This window comes from Oncorhynchus mykiss, chromosome 15 (assembly GCF_057628025.1).
Source record: "Oncorhynchus mykiss isolate SJ-2025 chromosome 15, ASM5762802v1, whole genome shotgun sequence".
NCBI lineage: Eukaryota > Metazoa > Chordata > Actinopteri > Salmoniformes > Salmonidae > Oncorhynchus > Oncorhynchus mykiss.
Genome location: NC_143036.1, coordinates 76,194,867 through 76,210,762, shown reverse-complemented (window position 1 = coordinate 76,210,762; position 15,896 = coordinate 76,194,867). Strand labels below are relative to the sequence as shown.

General features: G+C 45.7%; 1 protein-coding gene across 2 annotated transcripts in view; it reads left to right on the top strand.

Annotated features, from left to right (window-relative positions):
- Nucleotides 1-1,115: 1,115 nt before the first annotated feature.
- The window catches only part of LOC149978202 (mRNA-decapping enzyme 1B-like), a 38,323-nt gene continuing 23,542 nt past the window's right edge, over nucleotides 1,116-15,896 (top strand). Inside the window, exons 1-3 of one of the 2 annotated variants that reach the window (XM_090201243.1) lie at nucleotides 1,116-1,539; nucleotides 4,571-4,611; nucleotides 6,755-6,882. In XM_090201243.1, coding sequence (XP_090057369.1) covers nucleotides 1,381-1,539; nucleotides 4,571-4,611; nucleotides 6,755-6,882 — 328 coding nt within the window. In that variant the 5' untranslated portion in view covers nucleotides 1,116-1,380. The remainder of the gene's footprint in view (nucleotides 1,540-4,570; nucleotides 4,612-6,754; nucleotides 6,883-15,896) is intronic. The other variant, XM_090201242.1, reaches the window with a different exon arrangement.

The following is a 15,896-nucleotide window of genomic DNA, read 5'->3' as shown; positions in this document are numbered from 1 at the left end:
AGATAGAGGGACTGGCATTTTAGTGCAGGTCGTGGGAACTAAGGATGGGGATAGAGTACTCTGGCTTTGTCCAAAATAGAACTCTATTCCCTAAGTCGTTTGTCACTTGGGAGGCAGACTGGATGCTGCTGTGCTGTGTTTGCCATATTAGTTATTGTCCCTTCTGTGACTCAGGGCTGGTTCTGAGAACCAACTCCCCATCCCATCCCATCCCTCCTCTCATCTCCCACCAACCATCAGTCACAGACACCGGGCCATACTCACTCCTAATGGATCTCTGACTGTGTCTGAAGAATTGTTAGATGAGATGAAGGAAATAAGTTTGCAGGTCACCTAAATTATGTTTGGGGGATGAGTTCAATTAGAACATATAGCTTTCTAGCACAAAAGGTGTCCAAAAACAGTCATTGTGCTTATGAATTTTGGACAAATACTAGATGTGTAGGCTACTAGGTAAAAAACAAATCCAGCGTAATGAAGATATGTCGAGGGCTGCCTGGTATGCTACTGTTTATGGTGCTATGGCTGTTCACTGCGCACACCTATAGCAGGTGAAACCTTTAGTCACTATAGGCTATCAATAACCCTGGCACGGCCAGAATCACAATCTATCCATAGAAACATATAGAACTAAGTGTTGAATCGCTTGTCATTGATATTACACACTAAATATAGCCTAGCTCCGTACCCAAGAAAAAGGCGGCAGCATTGGGGTAAATAAAAAATACAACGTTTTTCAAAGGAAGTAGCGCCCTCTAGAGCCACCATTGCAGACTGCATAGGTTTTTTCCATCCATTTGGGCAGCAGACATGTTCAAGTCTATGATATGCGCCAAATTGTAAGTATCTGCTAAACAACGTATTAACTCGACTAATTAACAAAATAACGAATCTGAATTTTCAGACCGATATAAAAGTGACGTTGAAGTAAACCTTTAACATTTCAGGACAAAATGGAATTCAATGGATTAAACGATGGAATCTAACAAGATGTCAAAGTCATAATTTTGGTGTAACATGCCTGGCCAATAAACATCCTTCATCATCATCTGCTTCGGCCTGATGAAGCGGTCAATCTATTTATCGAGATTGATTAACGTTCCTTATAGCCATCTACGCTCAACTCATCACGCCTAATTGTTTACAATCTGTTCGACGAAACATGGCTGCTGTCAAGTGAGCTGTTGATGGTGTACCGAACAGTTACAATTCACTTATATATTATCTTTAATGATTCATTTTAAATATTTTAATTCATAACAGTGTATTTTAACGGGGATAGTTTCAATAGTTTTCGTTTTACTTTGGAACCGTGACAGATTCCTTCACCCGCGATAACGCGCCAGTTAGCATCACTAGCTAACTAGCTCAAGGAGAACAATGACGGCAAGCTCATCGGGTGGAAACACCTGTCTCACTGCTAAAGGTTTGGACATTAGTCTCGCAGCCCTGCAAAGACAAGATCCTTACATCAACAACATTGTAGATGTGGCGAGTCAAGTGGCGTTGTATACTTTCAACAACCGATCCAATGAATGGGTGAGTTAAGGGATGCTACCGCTGCTCTGTTCGCGCTCCCTTCTCTTTTCAACAAAGTTGCATGTTAAGTAACATCTTAGCGGACTGATATGGATGCCACATTATAAACTAGTTTGCCAGGTTGAATTCACGTGGTTTTGGGAGATGTGGCTAGCCATAGCTATTATTCCAAGAAGCTAGAAAGCTAGCTAGCTAACATCACCCTATATCGCTTTCACGTCCCAGCCGGAACTAGGAAACTCAAATGTCCGACTTGCTAACTGGTTGGACGCGGCACGTGTATAACCAACCTATTAACGAGTCGGACATGATCTAGTTCCGACTGACACGTTAACTTGGCAATAATGCCAGACCCACTATCTGCATTCGAGATGTCGTTGATGAATATGTCGCGTTTCAAACTGGGAACTCTGAAAAATACAAGGTCAAATCATGTCAGTGATTTCTAGTCCGGAGTTCCGGAGTTGGATGACCGTTCAAATCGATTTTTCCCAGTCCGAAAGTTTCTTATTTTATTTTCCGAGTTCCCAGTTGTTTTGAAGGCGGCATATCGCCCACGAAGCTCCGATTCAAACTCACACGAGACAGCTCAGCAAGCGTTTTGTCAGAATCGGTTTGTGACTCACAAATTATCGAGTTTCGCACAGCAACTATCTTAATTTACTACCGTTACGGCCGATAGCGATGGAGTTGAGGATGAAGTGTTTTCAAGATGCATCTTTCCTAAAACACCATGTAGAGAGGAGGTTGCTAAAATGCTCAGCATTGTCAATCCGACGTCTGCAGTGGCCATACAGCATTTACTGTTGTGCGGCCTCTGCAGAAGTCAAAGCAAACATGCATTGTGCGCTTTGCAGAGCTGTTGTCAAGTGAGTTTGTGTTTTATACAGGATCTCCCGCCCCCACCTACATCAACCAATCATGTCAATGTTGAGATGTATGCAGCCCTCCACATTATTGCAAAGTATGGAGCTTGATTTGTCTGGAGGCTCCACAATTGCATCTCACCCTCCATTCGAAGCCTCCGTCCACATTAACCGGATCAAACATAAATAGTCTTTAAGTGCATGTTTGAGCATGTGTCTATACTGATAGGATGGAAAGGGAGCTCAGCTTTCTCCATTCAATCATTTCCTTAACATTTAGAACTATTTCACAATACTGACGATTGATCAGCTCCTAGAGAGAAATTACCACCTATTGTTTCAAATATTGAGGCAACTTATTCTAATGTTTACCCTACAAAAAGAGCTAAATCACAGATTTGGCACGTTATTGTGCATTTTAAAGCCAATTTATGCTTGATCCAAAATGTAGTCAGAGGTTCCTATGGAAACGCGTCATACTCATGGTCAACAACTCGAACGCACACATACCGGGGCACATAGTACACATTGCCCTCCAGCCAGTTATTATTTGTTAGATGTGGTGGACAAGAGTATTTATCACATTGCTACTAGTTTTGTAAACAGCTGACAGTTTTCAGACTGAATGTTGACATGGTAGCTAACTAGGTCAGTGAATATCAGCCACCCGGAACCAAATCTGGTGTGTTTGCTTCTGGATTCTGTCAATTCCAAGGTAACACAATGATGTTGAGACTGATTTTTATCACTTAAAAATTGTGCACCAAACAAATGTAACAGTATAGCTTCCGTCCCTCTCCTCGCCCCAAACCAGGGACTCTCTGCACACATCAACCAGTCACTCACAAAGCATCGTTACCCATCGCTCCACAAAAGCCGCGGGCCTCGCAGAGCAAGGGGAACAACTACTTCTAGGTCTCAGAGCGAGTGACGTCACCGACTGAAACACTATTAGCGCGCACCACCGCTGACTAGCTAGCCGTTTCACATCGGGCCACACAAAAACGAATGATTGCAAAGTTAAACCATACAACTCTATGTATGAGGATGATTTTTAAGAATATTTGACAAAAACACATGTACTTGATGCAAGGTACAAAGTTTGGTGACATTAACAGAACGACGGTTTGTGCTGTTTCTGCAGTCATTCTGTTACCCAACTTAGCATCTGTTCCTTTAAGTAAATGTGTTTTCTTTGTGTTTGTGTGTAGAGTTGTGTGGTTTAACTTTGCTGTCATTATTTTTAATTTTTTTTGTTTGGCTTACATTTTAAAGTGAAAAATCTGTCTCTCGGAATCATTCTGTTATCGTGGAATTGCCCACTTGGTTCTGAGGTTGGGGGGGTGACGGTGGTGAACCCCTCCCCTTTCACAAATAAATAAAATATGCAGGTGTAGGAGCACCCCAAAATAATGATTGGTCCAAATAGTCAGTGATGTAAAACCATGGCACCGGTAGAAGTTTGCTTCATAACCCTCATATCCCACAGCCTACGTAACAGTTTGCTTCATAACCCTCATATCCCACAGCCTACGTAACAGTTTGCTTCATAACCCTCATATCCCACAGCCCATGTAACAGTTTGCTTCATAACCCTCATATCCCACAGCCCATGTAACAGTTTGCTTCATAACCCTCATATCCCACAGCCTACGTAACAGTTTGCTTCATAACCCTCATATCCCACAGCCTACGTAACAGTTTGCTTCATAACCCTCATATCCCACAGCCCATGTAACAGTTTGCTTCATAACCCTCATATCCCACAGCCCATGTAACAGTTTGCTTCATAAACCCTCATATCCCACAGCCTACGTAACAGTTTGCTTCCTAAACCCTCATATCCCACAGCCTACGTAACAGTTTGCTTCCTAAACCCTCATATCCCACAGCCTACGTAACAGTTTGCTTCCTAAACCCTCATATCCCACAGCCTACGTAACAGTTGGCTTCCTAAACCCTCATATCCCACAGCCTACGTAACAGTTGGCTTCATAACCCTCATATCTCACAGCCTACGTAACAGTTTGCTTCATAACCCTCATATCCCACAGCCTACGTAACAGTTTGCTGTGAATGTTAAGGAGAGATCGATGAAGACTCTGTTCAAGCAAATCCCTTTTCATGAACTCAACCCGAATCAGTTACTGTATGTTGTTTTGCAGGAGAAGACTGACGTGGAGGGGACCCTGTTTGTCTATACAAGGTATGATGGGTCTTTTACGATGCCAGCTAATTACTGTCTCTATGTACTTCCCCCTGAGCTTTGAGTCTTGGTGGGGCTGCATCCCAAATGGCACCCTATACCCTTTATGGTGCGTCACGTTGGACCAGGGCCCATAGTCAAATGTGTAGTGCACTATATAGGGAATAGGGTGCTATTTTGGGACTGGACTCTGTGTGTACTTCAGCTGTGAGCTGAGAAGCCTGCCTCCATCAGGTTAAATATAATGGGCTTAGTGGGTTAGCTACGTCAGCCCTCCCTTTGAACAGATTGGTTATCACTGAGTAGACTATTATGGTCTGTAGCCTCGAAGAGCCATGATTACTTCCACACGCCCTATCCCACCCAGAAAATAGGTCCTAAACATGTAGCACCATTCTGTTTCCTTGTAGGACTACTTGAATATGTAACACCTTTCTGTTTTCTTGTAGGACTACTTGAACATGTAGAACCTTTCTGTTTTCTGTTAGGCCTACTTGAACATGTAGAACCTTTCTGTTTCCTTGTATTCCTACTTGAACATGTAGAACCTTTCTATTTCCTTGTAGGCCTACTTGAACATGTAGAACCTTTCTGTTTTCTTGTATTCCTACTTGAACATGTAGAACCTTTCTATTTCCTTGTAGGCCTACTTGGACATGTAGAACCTTTCTGTTTTCTGTTAGGCCTACTTGAACATGTAGAACCTTTCTGTTTCCTTGTATTCCTACTTGAACATGTAGAACCTTTCTATTTCCTTGTAGGCCTACTTGAACATGTAGAACCTTTCTGTTTCCTTGTATTCCTACTTGAACATGTAGAACCTTTCTGTTTTCTTGTATTCCTACTTGAACATGTAGAACCTTTCTATTTCCTTGTGGGACTACTTGAACATGTAGAACCTTTCTGTTTTCTTGTAGGCCTACTTGTACATACATTACCACTGTTGCTCTTGTTCTCCTAAGAAAATACACAAACTCTGGTATAAGGCCTGTGTAATGTCAAGTCCCTTTAATTAAGGATCGGACCCCTTTTTTAAAACTTTCACCAAAAATGACATGCCCAAATCTAACTGCCTGTAGCTCAGGCCCTGAAGCGAGGATATGCATATTCTTGATACCATTTGAAAGGAAACACTTTGAAGGTTGTGGAAATGTGAAATGAATGTAGGAGAATATAACACATTAGATCTGATTTAAAGATAAACCAGAAAAACATGTGTTTTTCTATAATTGTTTTGTTCCATCTTTGAAATGCGAGAGAAAGGCCAGACATTAACATAGGAGCCTAGGTGTAATTTAGACTGGCCCAGTGAAGAATTACCTCACTACACAACATTTTGCATCAAGTCAGCCAGGAGTTTGCCCAAATGTGCCAAATTGGTCAATTTATACATTTTCAAGTACATAACTATAAAGAACATACAAAAAAGCTATGCTAATAAAAAATCCAAGTTTACACACCCAGGAATGTCATACATGATGGATCATTAGCTTCCCTACAGAAAGCTAATGGGGCGGCAGGAAGCCTAGTGGTTAGAGCGTTGGAGTAGTAACCCAAAGTTTGCAAGATCAAATCCCCGAGCTGACAAGGTAAAAATCTGTCGTTCTGCCCCTGAACAAGGCATTTAAAACACTGTTCCTAGGCCCGTCTTTGAAAATAAGATTTTGTTCTTAACTGACTTGCCTAGTTAAATAAAGATAAGCTAAATTAGAAAGACATCTAGATGGCTAGGTGTGGAGCCAGAGACAGCTGTAAAGCCAGTTCCTACGTTTTTAATATACAAATGTATTTAAACTACACTACATTTTATATCTGGGCCCCTCAGAATGACAAATCAGAGCAGATCAGTACACCGTTTACCTTCAGAGGTAAATGTATCAAACCAGTTGCAGTGATAAGTGTTTTGTTGTTGTGCACTATGCTCCAACAATAGCATGGTCTTTTTTTTCCTGTAATAGCTACTGTAAATTGGACACTGCAGTTAGATTAACAAGAACTGAGGCTTTCTGCCCATATAAGACATGTCTATGTCCCGGAAAGTCTAGTCACCTTATCGCCTATTGAGCAACAACTGTCCCGGTTTATGGACACCGATCCTGTAGAGGTTAACTCTTTCTATTCATGCCTTCCTGTTTGTCCTCAGGCTAGCATCTCCCAGACATGGCTTCACCATAATGAACAGGCTGAGTATGGAGAACCTGACTGAACCCATCACTAAAGACCTGGACTTCCAGCTGCAGGATCCGTTCCTGCTCTACAGGAATGCTCGCTGTAAGTCCCCTGCACTATTCAGTCTACCTACATAGTACCAGGGCTGTTAACCCTCCCTACATAGTACCTGGGCTCGCTGTAAGTCCCCTGCACTATTCAGCCTACCTACATAGTACCAGGCCTCGCTGTAAGTCCCCTGCACTATTCAGCCTACCTACCCAGTACTGGGCATTTCAATACCTTGTGAAACATATGAAGGCGTCAGCGAACTGCTTCCAACCCCCTCGGGTCTTGTACCGCTTATGTGCCAGAGGTGTGTTTACATCACCACAGGAACCATGTTCCCGGAGGTGGTGGGTTTACATCACCACGGGAACTATGTTCCCGGAGGAGGTGTGTTTACATCACCACGGGAACTATGTTCCCGGAGGAGGTGTGTTTACATCACCACGGGAACTATGTTCCCGGAGGAGGTGTGTTTACATCACCACGGGAACTATGTTCCCGGAGGAGGTGTGTTTACATCACTACGGGAACTATGTTCCCGGAGGAGGTGTGTTTACATCACCACGGGAACTATGTTCCCGGAGGAGGTGTGTTTACATCACCACGGGAACTATGTTCCCGGAGGAGGTGTGTTTACATCACCACGGGAACTATGTTCCCGGAGGAGGTGTGTTTACATCACCACGGGAACTATGTTCCCGGAGGAGGTGTGTTTACATCACCACGGGAACTATGTTCCCGGAGGTGTGTTTACATCACCACGGGAACTATGTTCCCGGAGGTGGTGTGTTTACATCACCACGGGAACCATGTTCCCGGAGGAGGTGTGTTTACATCACCACGGGAACCATGTTCCCGGAGGAGGTGTGTTTACATCACCACGGGAACCATGTTCCCGGAGGAGGTGTGTTTACATCACCACAGGAACCATGTTCCCGGAGGAGGTGTGTTTACATCACCACGGGAACCATGTTCCCGGAGGAGGTGTGTTTACATCACCACGGGAACCATGTTCCCGGAGGAGGTGTGTGTACATCACCACGGGAACTATGTGCCGGAGGTGTGTTTACATCACCACGGGAACCATGTTCCCGGAGGAGGTGTGTTTACATCACCACGGGAACCATGTTCCCGGAGGAGGTGTGTTTACATCACCACGGGAACCATGTTCCCGGAGGAGGTGTGTTTACATCACCACGGGAACTATGTGCCGGAGGTGGTGTGTTTACATCACCACGGGAACTATGTGCCGGAAGTGGTGGGTTTACATCACCACGGGAACCATGTTCCCGGAGGAGGTGTGTGTACATCACCACGGGAACTATGTTGCCGGAGGTGGTGTGTTTACATCACCACGGGAACTATGTTGCCGGAGGTGGTGTGTTTACATCACTACGAGAACTATGTTCCCGGAGGTGGTGTGTTTACATCACCACGGGAACTATGTTCCCGGAGGAGGTGTGTTTACATCACCACGGGAACCATGTTCCCGGAGGAGGTGTGTTTACATCACCACGGGAACTATGTTCCCGGAGGAGGTGTGTTTACATCACCACGGGAACCATGTTCCCGGAGGAGGTGTGTTTACATCACCACGGGAACTACGTTCCCGGAGGAGGTGTGTTTACATCACTACGAGAACTATGTTCCCGGAGGTGGTGTGTTTACATCACCACGGGAACTACGTTCCCGGAGGAGGTGTGTTTACATCACTACGAGAACTACGTTCCCGGAGGAGGTGTGTTTACATCACTACGAGAACTATGTTCCCGGAGGTGGTGTGTTTACATCACCACGGGAACTATGTGCCGGAGGTGGTGTGTTTACATCACCGCGGCAACTATGTTCCCGGAGGTGGTGTGTTTACATCACCACGGGAACCATGTTCCCGGAGGTGGTGGGTTTACATCACCACGGGAACTATGTGCCGGAGGTGTAGGCCTGTAGATGTTGATGTTTGCATTCCAGAACATATTTATTTCAGTCCTGCTAGGCTTCACGTCTCAGGAGATTTACATTTGATTAGACCAGAACTTACATTTCTAAAAAGAGATTGGACGTGAATCATGGTCAATACTACTGGAGAGTTCAGCATAGTTTAAACAGATTGAAGATGCAGCTAACTTTCTACCATGTGGTGTAGTCCAGGAATCCTGGCCCATCATGGAGCACTTCATTTAAATGACAACTATTTGCGGAGTGCATATCAGACCTGGGTTCAAGCACTATTTGAAATCTTTCAACACAAACGTATAGCGTATCCCCTAGCCTGGCTGGAGTGCCTGATGGGTGGGATTTATAGCTTGGGGACTATTCAATTAGAGCTTGTCTGGGTTAACAGACTATGAAGCCCAGATAAAGTGGTTGAAATTACCTCGAATAGTGTTTGAACCCAGGTCTGTTGCACGCTGAGAAAGAGACTCAGTGCTGCAGACACACACGTACCCTGAGGAGAGGAGCCTGGAGCCGTCTCTAGTCTAGTGGCTGTGGCCCCACAGGTCCATATATGGTTCAGAGGTATTTTTGTGGCAGTAGTCCCGGGTTTGAGTGCCTCTGTGCCGGTTTTCTACCGCAAGTGTCCTGCCAACAGCAGAGAGCCAGCCAACCAGCCTACTACGTTAGATACAAACCAACCTGTCATTATAAGTGGGACACACTACACACACACACACACACACACTGATGCACACAGCATTCTCAGTGACAGGCAGGTGGAATGCTTTGTTTTAAGATATTGCTGGACTGCTCGGTCTAATTATTAGACATTTACACACAAACACAGCTGAGTTATTTATATGTGATGTTTAGAACAACACACCTCCCTCAACATGACCTTTCACGAGAGGTCGCAGAATCTTATCACTAAACAAGTATTTGGTTATGGGGTCATTAGCTGGTGGAAGAGCCAGCCAGGCCAATTTAGAATGTTGTCTCAACTGTGACATCATTGTGACATTGACAGCAAGGGTTCCTGTTAGCCGGTAATAACCGGTTTTTGGACGGAAAAAAATCGTTTATTTATTTATTTATATATATATATATATTTAAATAAACTAAATTGGTGCCGGCCAATTGTCTGAGAGGAGAAGAAAACATCCCATTGCAAAATAATGCTTTGAGTCTATCCATTGTTAGAAAAACATTTGACTGGTTGTGATTATTGGTCTATAGGTTAATTAGCATAATTTTGTGGAATTAAATTGGGGCGTGTCTACAGTATTCGTTATCTATCTTATTTATCACACCTTACAAATCTGTCAGTATCTCAAACAGAAAATGCACAGTCAACAGAAGTCTTCCTCAGCGCAGTATGCATTGTCTTAACATACAGTATCACAAACAGAACATGCACAGTCAACAGAAGTCTTCCTCAGCGCAGTATGCATTGTCTTAACATACAGTATCTCAAACAGAACATGCACAGTCAACAGAAGTCTTCCTCAGCGCAGTATGCATTGTCTTAACATACAGTATCACAAACAGAAAATGCACAGTCAACAGAAGTCTTCCTCAGCTCAGTATGCATTGTCTTAACATACAGTATCTCAAACAGAAAATGCACAGTCAACAGAAGTCTTCCTCAGCGCAGTATGCATTGTCTTAACATACAGTATCTCAAACAGAAAATGCACAGTCAACAGAAGTCTTCCTCAGCGCAGTATGCATTGTCTTAACATACAGTATCTCAAACAGAAAATGCACAGTCAACAGAAGTCTTCCTCAGCGCAGTATGCATTGTCTTAACATACAGTATCTCAAACAGAAAATGCACAGTCAACAGAAGTCTTCCTCAGCTCAGGATGCATTGTCTTAACATACAGTATCTCAAACAGAACATGCACAGTCAACAGAAGTCTTCCTCAGCTCAGGATGCATTGTCTTAACATACAGTATCTCAAACAGAAAATGCACAGTCAACAGAAGTCTTCCTCAGCTCAGGATGCATTGTCTTAACATACAGTATCTCAAACAGAAAATGCACAGTCAACAGAAGTCTTCCTCATTGTCTTAACATACAGTATCTCAAACAGAAAATGCACAGTCAACAGAAGTCTTCCTCAGCGCAGTATGCATTGTCTTAACATACAGTATCTCAAACAGAAAATGCACAGTCAACAGAAGTCTTCCTCAGCGCAGTATGCATTGTCTTAACATGTACTTCATTGTTTTGAAAGCTGAGTGTTTGATAACACATCATGAGGCATGTCTCACCTTGCTTCAGAGTAGCCTAGTCAACATCTGTGGAGGACATTCTTATACATCAACTTTCATTGTCCAGTAGCCAAAAGCACAGACCTGGTTATATTAGCAGCCCGTGCTAGTTGTTGCATATTAGATCTCCCCTCGTTCTAACACATATTTTCATCTCTGTCACATGGAGCTGCTCTCATGTGCATGGCCCAGTTGACAATAGTGTTTTCTCCGCTATCTGCATTATGGAAGGAACATCCGTGTGTTGCCTGCTGCCTTGTGCACGTTGCTGCGCTGGTAATGGGAAGAAATAATGGTTGATAATAACCGGTTGACTGTATCCGAGGCCTACTGGTGGTATGAATCTGGGATCTATCGTCCCACAGCTGTCCCAGAGTCTGTTTGGAATAGGCCATATTTCTGGGATCTATCGTCCCACAGCTGTCCCAGAGTCTGTTTGGAATAGGCCATATTACTGGGATCTATCGTCCCACAGCTGTCCCAGCGTCTGTTTGGAATAGGCCATATTACTGGGATCTATCGTCCCACAGCTGTCCCAGTCTGTTTGGAATAGGCCATATTTCTGGGATCTATCGTCCCACAGCTGTCCCAGTCTGTTTGGAATAGGCCATATTTCTGGGATCTATCGTCCCACAGCTGTCCCAGTCTGTTTGGAATAGGCCATATTTCTGGGATCTATCGTCCCACAGCTGTCCCAGAGTCTGTTTGGAATGGGCCATATTTCTGGGATCTATCGTCCCACAGCTGTCCCAGAGTCTGTTGGGAATAGGCCATATTACTGGGATCTATCGTCCCACAGCTGTCCCAGAGTCTGTTGGGAATAGGCCATATTTCTTTCTCGACAAGCTGACAATAGAATAGGTCAACTTTTCTACTATGGGGGATAGTAGTTTGACGTAGGCTAGTGATTCCCTTTATAGTGCACTACGTTTGACCAGAGCCTATGTGTTCTAAATAGCACCCTATTCCCTTTATAGTGCACTACGTTTGACCAGAGCCTTTGCGTTCTAAATAGCACCCTATTCCCTTTATAGTGCACTACGTGTGACCAGGACCAGGCCACTCTATAAGGAATAGTGTGCCATTTGGGACACAGACATATGACAAGTCTTTGAGGTTGTCCTTACCTCCTGGTCGTACGTGGGTGTACTCCATCTCTGTCTCTGTGATGAGCATCCCCTTGGCTGGCCCAACCTCCGGCTCCTCTTGAAGACGCTCATGTTTGGGTTTACGCTGGAACAACCTGCCCAACATAGTCCCTCTGAGACGATAGTCTAGTAGTGGTGTGGTGGAGCTGCTACTAGGGGACAACGTTTAGACCACGTTTCCTCTGGTACTGCTGAGGTACCAGTCTCCTGTTTTTCTTTTGGTACTGCTGAGGTACCAGTCTCCTGTCTGTCCTCTGGTACTGCTGAGATACTAGTCTCCGGTCTGTCCTCTGGTACTGATGCGATATTAGTCTCCTGTCTGTCCTCTGGTACTGCTGAGATACTAGTCTTCTGTCTGTCTGTCCTCTGGTACTGCTGAGGTACTAGTCTCCTGTCTGTCCTCTGGTACTGCTGAGGTACTAGTCTCCTGTCTGTCCTCTGGTACTGCTGAGGTACTAGTCTCCTGTCTGTCTGTCCTCTGGTACTGCTGAGGTACCAGTCTCCTGTCTGTCCTCTGGTACTGCTGAGGTACCAGTCTCCTGTCTGTCCTCTGGTACTGCTGAGGTACCAGTCTCCTGTCTGTCCTCTGGTACTGCTGAGGTACCAGTCTCCTGTCTGTCCTCTGGTACTGCTGAGGTACTAGTCTCCTGTCTGTCCTCTGGTACTGCTGAGGTACCAGTCTCCTGTCTGTCCTGTGGTACTGCTGAGATACTAGTATCCTGTCTGTCCTGTGGTACTGCTGAGATACTAGTCTCCTGTCCCCGTCTGTCCTCAAACAGTACTGTCTTCTCAGAGAGACTGTCTGGTGTGAGGCTGGGTAATGTCTCAGTCCTTCCCAGAGAGAGTAGTATATGAGTCTAACCAGAGTAGTCCCCTGTAGCTACTAAGCTAAGTGGTCTCTCCTCAGCTCCTCCAGAGATCTCTCTCCTCGCTGGTTCTTCATTTTCCCAGGGCTTGGAGTGTCTGTCTGGTCCTTTTTCCAGGCGGTGACCTTTAGCTTGGCTCGCCACAGGCCCAGGCAGGCAGGGCAGTGCAGGGCACACAGCTCAGGGGGCAGACAGGATGGCAGCAGGCAGGCAGACGGACACAGTAGCAGCCCCAACCTTAAGATCCAGCTACTCAGACCCGCTGTCCTCACTGACTCAGTTACTCTCTCACTGTAGTCTTGTCTCTCTGTCAGTCAGGAGTCAACATGCTCTTGTCTACTGGCTGGCCTTCAGTCCCTCAGTCTCCGCCCTGTCGCCCCACCTCACTCTTCCCTCCTTTCTCTCTCCTTTCTTATCTCGCCCCCTGTCCTCTTTTCTTGGGCCGACCGACGTGCCAGAGCGTTATCTTCCTACGCGGCCTATTTGAGGCTGCCTGAGTTCTCACTGTGATGGTGACAGGAGAAGTGTTCCTGGTCTGCCTGTCAACGGGGCTCCTGTCTCAGTCACGCTGAGTAGAGTAGTGGCCTGGCTTCCAACTCCCACTGCTGCGCACCACCTAATGAATGGGGCCCCAGCCTGCCCCTAACCCTGGGTAACTGCCACAGAGACATGTTGTGCTTTCTCATAGCACGTATCTGTCTGTAATATTGACGTTGGCTCCACTGACTAGTTATTAGACTAAGAAGGTAATGAGGTCATGGTGACAGAACCCAGAACCTTCACTTCATCCTTAAACGATGTCATGAATCATGAACTAAACATCATGAGGAGATTTAACACAGGACTTAAAAAAAAAAAAGTATTTTATCTTGGATTTCATCCATGATAGTCCACTTGGTAAAAGTCATCACAGTTTCCAAGAAGTTAACGTGGTCTGGCATGAGTCATGACTGATAAAGATGGTACGTTTTAATATAATGGCTGTAGGTAATCCCACTGTGTCTCAATAGTGGAATATGTTGTGCTCCGCTGAACACAGCCCAGCCACCTCTTCCTGGAACCTAGCGGTATGTCTTCGGTTCCCTGGGATGTGAGGAATCATCCTGGATGAGCGCTGTCCCAGTAGGAGAAAGGGTTTACATGTAGCACCTTCTCCACCGTGGGGGGGTTTACATGTAGCACCTTCTCCACTGTGGGGGGTTAATATGTCTCACCTTCTCCACTGTGGGGGGTTTATATGTATCAACCTCCCACAGTGGAGAAGGTGCTATGTCTCACCTTCTCCACCGTGGGGGGTTTATATGTAGCACCTTCTCCACCGTGGGGGGTTTATGTCTCACCTTCTCCACTGTGGGGGGTTTATATGTCTCACCTTCTCCACTGTGGGGGGTTTATATGTATCACCTTCTCCACTGTGGGGGATTAATATGTAGCACCTTCTCCACGGTGGGGGGTTAATTTGTAGCACCTTCTCCACTGTGGGGGGTTAATATGTAGCACCTCCACTGTGGGGGGTTTATATGTAGCACCTTCTCCACTGTGGGGGGTTTATATGTCTCACCTTCTCCACTGTGGGGGGTTATTATGTAGCACCTTCTCCACCGTGGGGGGTTTATATGTAGCACCTTCTCCACTGTGGGGGGTTTATATGTAGCACCTTCTCCACTGTGGGGGGTTTATACGTCTCACCTTCTCCACTGTGTGGGGTTTATATGTAGCACCTTCTCCACTGTGGGGGGTTTATATGTAGCACCTTCTCCACTGTGGGGGGTTTATACGTCTCACCTTCTCCACTGTGGGGGGTTTATATGTAGCACCTTCTCCACTGTGGGGGGGTTAATATGTAGCACCTTCTCCACTGTGGGGGGTTTATATGTCTTACCTTCTCCACTGTGGGGGGTTTATATGTAGCACCTTCTCCACTGTGGGGGGTTTATACGTCTCACCTTCTCCACTGTGGGGGGTTTATATGTAGCACCTTCTCCACTGTGGGGGGGTTAATATGTAGCACCTTCTCCACTGTGGGGGGTTTACATGTAGCACCTTCTCCACTGTGGGGGGTTTATGTGTCTCACCTTCTCCACTGTGGGGGGTTTATATGTAGCACCTTCTCCACTGTGGGGGGTTTATCTGTCTCACCTTCTCCACTGTGGGGGGTTTATATGTAGCACCTTCTCCACTGTGGGGGGTTTATACGTCTCTCCTTCTCCACTGTGGGGGGTTTATATGTAGCACCTTCTCCACTGTGGGGGGTTTATACGTCTCACCTTCTCCACTGTGTGGGGTTTATATGTAGCACCTTCTCCACTGTGGGGGGGTTAATATGTAGCACCTTCTCCACTGTGGGGGGTTTACATGTAGCACCTTCTCCACTGTGGGGGGTTTATGTGTCTCACCTTCTCCACTGTGGGGGGTTTATATGTAGCACCTTCTCCACTGTGGGGGGTTTATCTGTCTCACCTTCTCCACTGTGGGGGGTTTATATGTAGCACCTTCTCCACTGTGGGGGGTTTATACGTCTCTCCTTCTCCACTGTGGGAGGTTAATATGTAGCACCTTCTCCACTGTGGGAGGTTTATATGTCTCACCTTCTCCACTGTGTGGGGTTTATATGTAGCACCTTCTCCACTGTGGGAGGTTTACATGTCTCACTGCTCCACTGTGTGGGGTTTATATGTAGCACCTTCTCCACTGTGGGAGGTTTATATGTAGCACCTTCTCCACTGTGGGAGGTTTACATGTCTCACCTTCTCCACTGTGGGGGGTTTACATGTAGCACCTTCTCCACTGTGGGGGGTTTATATGTCTCACCTTCTCCACTGTGGGGGGTTTATATGTAGCA